This window comes from Dermacentor variabilis, chromosome 1, assembly GCF_050947875.1.
Source record: "Dermacentor variabilis isolate Ectoservices chromosome 1, ASM5094787v1, whole genome shotgun sequence".
Classification (NCBI taxonomy): domain Eukaryota; kingdom Metazoa; phylum Arthropoda; class Arachnida; order Ixodida; family Ixodidae; genus Dermacentor; species Dermacentor variabilis.
The window spans coordinates 147693418-147703885 of NC_134568.1; the positions used below are offsets into that span (position 1 = coordinate 147693418).

At 42.7% G+C, this 10468-nt stretch overlaps 1 protein-coding gene across 2 annotated transcripts; it reads left to right on the plus strand.

The window, feature by feature from the left end:
- The first annotated feature begins 403 nt into the window (after positions 1–403).
- LOC142586097 (uncharacterized) lies at positions 404–9608 on the plus strand. 2 transcript variants are annotated; one of them, XM_075697358.1, is made up of 5 exons: positions 404–466; positions 2731–2873; positions 3837–3905; positions 4961–5041; positions 7453–9608. In XM_075697358.1, exons 2-5 carry the CDS (start codon positions 2825–2827, stop codon positions 7563–7565), a joined length of 312 nt encoding a protein of 103 aa, XP_075553473.1. In that variant the 5' UTR covers positions 404–466; positions 2731–2824; the 3' UTR covers positions 7566–9608. The 2 variants fall into 2 exon arrangements, 1 of the variants encoding a protein (XP_075553473.1); XR_012829211.1 differs by lacking the exons at positions 404–466; positions 2731–2873; positions 4961–5041 and having other exon boundaries at positions 2961–3905.
- The last annotated feature ends 860 nt before the right edge of the window (positions 9609–10468 follow it).

The following is a 10468-nucleotide window of genomic DNA, read 5'->3' on the forward strand; positions in this document are numbered from 1 at the left end:
GTGAAATGTGCTTTTCACTCTCCCCTTCAGAGAGAGAGAGAGTGAAAAGACTCTTGCGACATTAGAAAAGAGAGACTCTTGCGGCAATAGAAAACAAAACGTAGCGTAATCTTCTGCTTCAACTGTAGGTGGCTGGCCCCGAACATGGCAATGTATCATTCATGCACGCTGAGCAAAGAACACATCGTTTTGCTTCTAAGAGAACAGGCCGCCGCAGTTCAAGGCAACGCGTAGCGAGCGCTCTACTTTTTCACTCGGAGTTGCTCCACCGCGCGCGTGCGCGCTCAAGATCGCGGAACAACACAGCACCGGAGAAAGGTGACCGTCCGCCGAGCAGCACAGCAGCAGCCAATGCATTTCAGCAGCAAAGGCCAGCCAAGGGAGATCGTATGTCAGCCTTCTCGCGTCGCCACGAAAACACGACTGTCGTTCGTCATGCCTTGGATATAACAGCAAATCCTCCACGGTAAGTGAATTCTAACTTAGGTGCACATTGTCCGTATATGTCATGCTATCGCCAGGAAGTCGTCGCTGCGCTTAGCCGACGCGATTGACAAAGGACTAGGCATACGCGCTGTGTCTCTCGATGTCAATCAAAAAAGCAAGTCGTCGCGATAACTGCATGTGATTTTATCACTTTGCCGTTGTCCGTAAGAGCTTTAAAAATCGCAAACGCTGCCAGAACTATGGTATGTTCAATAAGACGCCAGGCGAGAGGACGCTTAAAATGGTTAGTTCACCAGCCCGTGATTCCGAGCCTATGCGGAGCGTGATTAGCGTGCGTTTTGTGTGTTTGAATTTATTCAGTTTGGCAGTCTACTGTGTACGGAACGCTGTTGAACTAAGGAATCACATAACAGAAAACGTCATTTTGCTGGCAGCATGCTTTCTTTTATAAATAAACCGCGCGCTTGACGGTGTCTCGCGCAGGGGGAATCTGCGACCACTGAAGAGACGTGCAGCACCAGTGCTAGTTAGAAACTTTGCCGCAGGCATTCAGCTGCATGCTGCAAGAGGTCAGTTGGGCGCGTTATCTTGAACTTACTGAAAACGCATGAGGAATCCATGTTTTATGCTGAAAAAAGTATAAACCCCATATAAGCGATCTTGCGCGCGGCAGCTACAAGCGACGCGACGGAGATGGCTGTCGCGTTCGCTCGTCGCCTACAAGTCGTACTCCGTGCGAGCGACGATTTTGAGCGACGCCTCCCCGGTGTTGCCGGCATGAGGGCTGCAGTCACGCGTGACGCGTGCTTTAGTAATTTACATTGATGTATTTTACTATAAAAAGTAGCATAAAATATTTCCGGAGGTCTTGCAGTACGTTCTTATCCTTGCACGTATAAAAATTGAATCATTTGCTCGTTCCGCGCGACAATCGGTAGTATTTGAGCGATGTATGTACATCCAGTTCCGGCTTCGCGCTATTGGCTAGTCGCTCATAGCACTTCTGGGCGACGAGCGACGATTTCTAGATTTCCAGAACCGAGCCATCTGTTCAAGCGACGGCCCGTTTTGTCGCTCGAAGCCGTCGCTCGTCGCCGTCGCGCACTAAATCGCTCTCAGTGTTTATCCCTAAGACTGAAATGTTTTGCTCATGTTGAAATGGTGTGATTATAGGTCTGGTTTCGTCTTCTGTTGCGGTTTTCGTGCACGGTGCGAAACTGAAAGGATGCTTATGTCTACGAACTCGGTGAATTGTCGAGCAGCTAGTTACGCATCGGCATCGAATATAACGGCTGCTGTGTGGAAAAAGAATTGCAGGGGCGCTCTGCATACGCTTATTGTTTTGGACATGCCTGTGCATTTGCTAATATGAGTTGGCGTGTCAGAGTTATGTCATATGAACAGCTAAATCAGCCTTCCTCCGGGGGTTACAAGCGTAATGTGTGCATTTTGCTATAGCATGGCAGATCAAGATGTGTTTATCGCTTGAATATTTTTAGTAGAGAAATAAAATATCAAAATAAAATGTTGCTTTAGTTCCGTGTTACCAGTCTGTCGTACACAGAACAATAGGTTGGTGTAATAAACTAATAACTGCGGTTTAACTGCAACTTTTACATGCCTACAAGAATCTAAAATGCTAGATTTCGAACTGCAGCAGTAGTCGGGTCTGTCAAAAATGAACTCCACTGCGCACCTCATGCATGAAAATAAGTTCATGCCTTTTAGTTAGATGCAGGCCGCAGTGAGCTTGTTAGTATTGAAATGTGGGTAAGCTTGCCATAACAAGCCTTGTTGCCCTTTTTTATAGGCACATCCATATATCCATTGAGCTGAAGGACAATATTTTCATCCCTACTGAGCATCATGTTTGCAGCTATAATCCTCAAATTATGGCTTCAGCAGTGGCACAACCAGGGATGGTGCGCGGGGGGGGGGGGGGGTCACTGGGCACGTGCTTAGGATGTGTCACAAGTGGTGTTTGCGATACACCAGACTCATGACAGACCTATGACGTCTGAAAATGACCAATATTCTATTCATTAGCAGGAGTATTCTAACATTCATGAAAAACAAGGATGAACTGTGGTTTATTTGTTTTTTTGTTTAAATCTAAAAATTGAAGTTAGTTTAGCAGTTCACTGTTGCAGTCATTTGGATGTTTTGCATGCATTTCACTAGGAAGACTAAGAGCTAAGACTTTTTTATTGCCATGGCCTTGACTGTCTTGATGTTGTCTTGCACCATGCCCTTGTGTTGACTTTTGCATACGATATTTTTCAGGCACCCGCTTTATATAACGCAAGAAGGCAGCTGCAAGGACACGAGAATGTGAAAGAGCCAGTGCAGCACGACTTCACGTAGTGCAGAGGAGCCAATGCCAAAAAATCAAAATACATTGGCATGTTATTTGGACAAGAAAACTAGTATGTGGGTATATTGTGTGTACCATTTGACCAAATGTCAACAAAATCAAGATACAGTATGTTACACGATGATGAAAATTCTCACGTGCTCCAGGCAGTCATCTTAACATGGTATATCTATGTAATGTCTCTGATTGGAAAGTCAAATCAAGTATGCTCTCTGGAGACAAACACATAGCAGCAAGTGTCATTGAAAAGTTAAAAATGTGTTTTAAGAAAGCTGATTAGTTCTGAGAAGTGACTGCTTTTTGTCTTGCCTCTCAACAGATATATCCATGTGATAAAAAATAGTGGTACAATGAAATTGCATATTTGCTTAGCGACATGATACATACTTGCAATGAGCACGGTGCCTGTGTTTACTATAAAAAGCAACAGCCCATGCTTGGTTAGGTTAGGCCCACTACAACATGCAGGCATGGGTGATTGGCGGTTTCTTTATTTCTGTGTCGTGAGGTTTATTGACGTGCGTATAGGTGCAGTGGCACGCAGTATGGCTAGTACAAAAAAAGGGGGGGGGCAGATATATGTAGCTCACTGTACACGACACAGGGCAAAGGAAATCCGTGTTCAGCAACTATGTTAAATGCCATGTACGTAAATTTTACAACGCTACTCGTTCGAAGCGCGCACAGGTGCATATTGAAGAAAAGTTTCCAGGGTAGATAATTTAGTTCGTAATTTACACTAATTTTGCTCTAACCACGAGACATAATAATTTGAATATACTGCACGGAAAAACCTAGAGCGAATTAAATTGTGTGTCAGTTTCGTGTGTATACATATAGTCTTTCCTATGCATCAGGTTTTTTGCGTAATGCATCAACAGTTGACAGCCTATCTTATGATGTGTACTCTGTTTACATTACAGTTGTTTATTAGTTTACTCGTTTGTTTTGCGACTGATGAAATGCCGGCATATATATATTTTCAACATTTGACATAACCCTGTATGTTTTGCAGGGACAACCCAGGACGTGCATTTCTCAGCACCCAGTCAACTGCCAAAAGTGACTCAAACACAGGCCACCAGTAAGTGGACATCAGTTGCAATTTCACATTATGCAGTTGGCGGCTGCCTTGTACGGAGGCTTTTTTTTTTAATGAGATGGTGATGTCGTTCTAATGTACATTTTGACCACAAAGGTGCGATCATGTCTCACAAAGGCATATATGGTTGCTATTCTCTGCGAGGGACGTGTTCTTGTGTTCGTGAAGCATTTGTGTTTGGCAGTATTGTCGCCCAATGAGTCGGATATAAACACTAACTCGCCACTGCCGGCAAGTAGTTGCGAGAAACGCATTATGACGTTGTAAAGTTATTTCATTAATTCGAAGGAAAGTTTTGCAGCAGGAAAAAAGGTTGCTATTCCAGGTAAACATGTCTTTTTCTCACAGGTTATTTAGCCAAACTGTGGATGCATGAAATTCGTGACTTATGACTAGATTTTAATTTATTCTTTAGTAATGCTTCTAAAAGAGACTAGAAATAGCATGTGACTACCTCTGCAATCAGCAGACCATACATTTACAGTCATAAGTGGCAGTTCCATGCAGTCTTACACTTTATATAACCTTTCCTTTCAGCAACATTGGAACTGGTGGCTGCGTTTTCAGAAGGAGAAGTGCACTTGACACTGTATATGTATGTGTGAATTCGGTTTTCTTCGTATGTGTCGGCTCACTGACAAACAGTGCAAAAATCTGTTGTACCATGAGCCTGACGACGCCTTCTGCTGCTAGAAATGCGGCACTTCGTATTTTATAGTACTGCATGACATTTAAATCAAAGCTACCACATAAAATGATCAAGAAAACTAACCGCTGTTATAGCTGTTTTCCTCAAAGAACGCTTGTCCTTTATGGGCTGTGTTAATCTGAGCTCTCCACTGATGTTTCAGTAGTATTATCCCTTGGTGAGTGAGAGATTGGGGGCAATTAATCGTGTTAGTGTTTAAGTGGTGTCCTAATTATGTGCATTTGTTCCAACAAAGTTGTCTAGATTACTTTATTGTGTAGTGCAAAGCTTATGAAACCATCAGCAGCTACTGAGTTGCTAACATACATATGCATTTGTCACTATACAGGTGGCACTCGGCTGTACCACTGCAGTGCTGCGGAAATTGCCAGCACCAGCAGCCTTGCAACAGCTGTTTCACAGCATGTCGGTATGTGCTAATTTATAGTTATGTTGGGATGGGCTAGTATTATGGACCACTGCTACTCTGTATTGTGACAGATCCATATGATAAGGGATGTAATGGGCACAGCGAAAACCTTTGAATTTTTTACTATGGTACATAAACAGGCTCTCCTTTTCGTCACTGGAGCAGGAGAGAAGGGCATGCAGGCACTCCTGAATGTACATATATTTCAAAACATGAGAGAGACATACACACACACACACACACACACACACACACACACACACACACACACACACACACACACACACACACACACACACACACACACACACACACACACACACACACACACACACACACACACACAATTAAACTAAAGGCAGGGACGTTCCATCTTTCATCTTGAATTGAATTGTGCAGCGCAAAAATACAACACAGACCACAGAGAAGCACACATGTTAACAGATTTGATACACACGTTAGTTCAACAGATTTGATACTTCAAGTGTGCTATTTTACACAAGGGGGAAGGGAAAGGGGAGAAAATCTGGAAAAAAAGTGGAGTGGAAAAAAAGGAATTGTGCCAAAAAGCATGAGAAGCATCGCGCAGCCAGGATCACCAGCAGGACATCTAAAAAGCACTCTGATAAAATTACATACAGGACAACCTTACGTATAGTTTGTTTCAATCAACTCAGATCACATGCAGCCATTACTGCAATCAAGTTGTTTCCTTATGTCATATGAGGGAATGATGTGGGCCCAAAAAACTGTTTAGAGCTGAAGGATTATGTTCTATTCTAGCCTCATTGCCTGCTTTTTTATCATATTGTTATCAGCTGCTTATGTGAGGGACAAAAAGTAAGAGTACGAACTGTTTCCCGATTCGCCATTCCACACAACATGTCTTTGTGACTATATGTACATGCAGATGATCCATAGTTGAAAAACATTCAGTACAGTAGAATCTCATTAAAAGATGCCCTTGGTTGTAAGAGACATCTGAAAATGGTTTGGTTGGTTTTCCGATGTTTGCCACGTTAACAATACTGTATACAAGAGACACCTTTGTTACTAAGGATGACTTTTTAAGTATTCACTACTTCGAAGGGACACAACCCAGACACATTCACTTTGTGCACCTTGTGTGCTCCGAAGGGCGTAAAGATCACGCAATCCTTACACAAGTCAATCGCGCATGTCTCTTTTAGCATGAACCAGAAAAGGAGGGCAACGAGGACAGTGCAGGGCAGAAAGTGTCGGCAGTTGAAGCTGACGAGCGTCTAAGAGCACCTCAAAGGTACTGCGAGCAACAAGGCTGGCAAAGTGAAGTGTTTAAATTCCAGAAGTTGGGAAAGAAGCTAACACAATCTACAGTCACTAAAAAACTGTGAATGTCTTCTTTAAAGGGCGCCTAAACTACCGAGGTTGAAATTTAGTTGCAGTGTTGCAGTTCTACACAATAAGGCAATGAACAGGTAGCCACGAGAATTTTTCGAAACGGTGCAGTAATAGTGGAGCTACGTGTGTTTGATTATCGAAAAGTAGTCCCCACTCATTTTACTCTTTCATCTGGTACACGCCATATGGACAGTATCGTCTTTTCCTTGCCTAGTACACCTCCAAATGATACGGGACAGACCAACACCAACGAGCTCTGTTGCTGCCACGCTGGCCCGTCGTCCTGCGAGGGGTGGCGCTAATACAACGGAACTATATGGTGACTCGTGTTGAAGAGCGTCGTAGGGAGACCCTTCTGTGGGCGTTTCTGTTCTTTGCCTCCATTGGCTGCCCACAATGGCATCGCGCGCAACGCGACGAGGAAGAAGGAGTGTGTGTATTTGCTTGCAGGCCTTGCCGGCAGTCGTACACTTTCGTTCGACCAATTGACAGCACCGGAAACTGGTGACATCAGAGACAGCCTGGTGACGTCAGGACAAACTGGGGGGTGCAGGATAGGTCCAGAGAGGCGCACGGGGTCATTTTCTTCATATTGTGGTGCTCCGGCAGTGCTACGCACTCTGGCATTTGGCTTCGTCGATCGTGACGGCATTCTGATTTCGATACGCGTGTTTACTTGAAATGTTCAAAAAATGTCGAGAAGTGGTTTAGGGGCCCTTTAAGCCACCCTGAGCATTTATTCCTTCAGATATATCAAAACATACTTTAGTGATGATGCATAATAAAGTGATCTAGTCTGGCTCCTCAGTGTCTCAAAATTTTTGGTTTCGAGAGACATGTTTCCCGTGCCTCTTGAATATCTTCTGATGAGGCTTTACTGTAATATACACAAACAATTGTAACTCCTCCTGCAAGTATTATTCATTAAGCCCGGTCACTTATGTGCAAAGCTTGTGGTTAAGTCTTGATGTCCGTACTTTTTAGAGCTATGTTTATTAATTCATGCTGTTCTTATTGGTTCTTTGATGCAGGAGACAATGCCTACGAAATTATTGGCCCTGATCATGAGAGCCCTCAAGGGGCAAACAACATCTCTGTTGCAGAAGTGAGCCTGGTACCACTTGGAAGTTACCATGACAGATGACATGGCAGCAATAGATTCAGAGACTGCCACGTCTACTGCAGCTGCAACAGTGTACGAGGCAAGCAGCAGCGCGTCAGCATCAGCAGCAGTGTCAGAAGGAACCACACCAGGCCTGGTAGAGCAACATGTGTGCTATCACTGACTTTTTTTGTAGTGGATACAACTCATTTGCTCAACATACAAAAGCTTTTCACCACGACTGTGAGCCAGTGTTATTGTGCAGCAAGTGCAAGACTAAGTTAGGTGTTATAACACAGTACAAGCATCACTTTAATATATGCAAATGCAAACATATTACAGTTGTTGCCTCCCCAGCCAGCCCACATAGTGACAACAATGTGGAACACATGGTGGGACACACCTCTCCCCCATTACAAGATAGTAGAGACTGTCAGTGTTGTTGCTAGATTGACTGGTCTTTGTAGGCAACTAGAAGGACAACACAGGTGTCATAAGATTGTTGTTGATGTTGTTGTTGAAGAGGTAAAAAAGAACTTTGATGCAGCTGAAGTGCCAACTGATATTGAGCAAATCAAAAGCAACCACCTGAGAAAGCAACACTATCGAAATTTGGGTATCTATGTGCCGCCAACTCTGGTAAGAATGGCATAGGACAGAAGTGTGATGAAAATCACACAGACACTGCTGTTGCATCACTGGCCACAGTGAGCAGCGACTTGTAGGGCAAGAGAGTCAACTGAAACTAACATTATGATATAGTGTCATGCTCCCATGTGACCACTTTTTAAGTTATTTTGCAAGATACAGCTCAACCTCCAGAAACGAGACTGCAACTTGTCTGTAAAAAAGCTTTCACAAAAAATTATTCATAACACTATTAACATAGCAGTATCTTTTTTTTGTGTCGGTTCGAGGTTCCCGGCTGTCCATTAATGCAAAAATTGAGGAAAAAAAGAACATGTGTCGTACTTACACCTTTTTAACAAGTACGAGGGGGACAGAACTTTTCTAGTCATGCATCTTCATCATACTATCAAGTTTTTAAATGCCTTTTATAATTATTATTACCAATTATATCTGAGTGCATTGTATGCATGTAGCAGGTGTAAAATCAGGTCAGTTGGATCAGATGCCTTATCTGCAAGCGAGCCCTATATTCAAGAAATTTGAATTCAAATAGTTACGTTAGAGACGCAGTCTTTCAGCACTTTATTGCCTGTGGTTTAAGCATTGCTCAATACTTTTGTGGGTGGCAATGTCAACCGGCACAGCACTGCGCTTTGCCACAGTCACATTTGTCTTCAAAGCGGTGTTTACCATTTGTGTTGATCTGTTTGTGTATGCATAGAGCAAGTTTTTAATTTATATTTTTCTGCATTCTTGTGCTTGCACTAAGCTTGTATAAGGCAGTTACAAAATGTGCGTCACTATAACGAACTGTTCTGTTGAGCTTACACTTGCAAATAATCGTGTTCAGATGGCCGCACTTCTATGCGGGTGCACCGCTAGCTTTGTGTATGTTCTCATGTTTGTATAAAGCTTATATAAGCTAGTTAGAAAATGTATGTCACTAAGCATTGTGATATTCTTTAAAGAACTGCTTGGTTGGTTTTACACTTGTGAATTAGTATTGAGGCGGTGGTATTCCCATGTATGCCCACTGCTAGCTTTCTGTGTCCTCACGTGTTTGTATTAAGTTTCTACAAGGGAGTTACAGCATGTACGTCACTAAGCGCTGTGGTATTTTTTAAAGAACTGCTTTGTTGGTTTTACACCTGTGAGTAATAGTACTCGGGTGGCACTAGTCATGTGTAGGTACACAGGGACCATTTGTATACATTATGCTCATGTAAAGCAGTTACAAAGTGTATGTCACTAATTACTGTCATATTTGTTGAATTGCTGTGATGGTTTTACACATGTGAATAATAGTGGTCAGGACACAGTACTTGCGGTGTATAGTTGAATTTATACACTGCCAAGACATGGGCTGTATACGTACCAAAAGAAATGTATGTCATTATATTGTTGTGATTATTACTGTTTGGATTTTATTAAACTGTAATAAAATTGTTTCTTGTATCTATTGAGGTATGGCAATTTGTCGTGCAACCAAACTGAGGACCTGAACTTGTGCATACAAATAAACAGCTAATTTAAGAGTATACTGCTCATATTCTGCTAAACCAGTTTAACAAATCTTGTACTACAATGCTGGAAAAATGACAGAGCTGACTCGGATGTACAGAAAAAGTTCTGCACTGGCTGAAGGACTGCCCCACACTGGAGTTCGTAATGTTGCGATTATTGGAGTAGAACAGAAAGTGCACTTCTATTAAAAATGCGACAGTCGGTGCAGAAACATAAGGCAGACGAGCGGATGTGGCACATTTTTTTCAGGGCCCTCCATGCCTACTACTGCATTTCTAGTCTTCCTGTGCTCTGCGTATAAGCCCCTGTTCAGCCAAGGTTTTTACTCCATGACAGTTGTTCTACTGGGTTCGTAGCAATATTGAAGAAAAAAATTCAATGGTTTTCAAGGACTTTCGAGGCCCCGACACAGTAACTTCCAGCACCTCGTGCAATGTGTGTAGTAGTTTGGACAGGCAATAACTTGTTCAAGAACACCGTTAACTTTAATGCAAACAAAAGAAAACAAAACAAATCGCATTTCAGTGATTTCAAACATTTGAAAGACTGCTAATTTGCCTTTCACCGCCCACCACTAAACGCACACAAGGAAGCATTTCAAGAAAGCGCTCAGTTTTTCTGTAATAGCACAATTAACTACTTGGACCTGCAACATTTGCAGTTTTTGAATACTGTTTGGTTTGACAGTGTATGTGATGTCATCTGTTGCCTCAGCTTTTTTCACCATCAAATAAGCAATAGTCATTTCTAATTTCTTTTTATTGTGTCTGTCGCTCTCAATTTACTCTTCA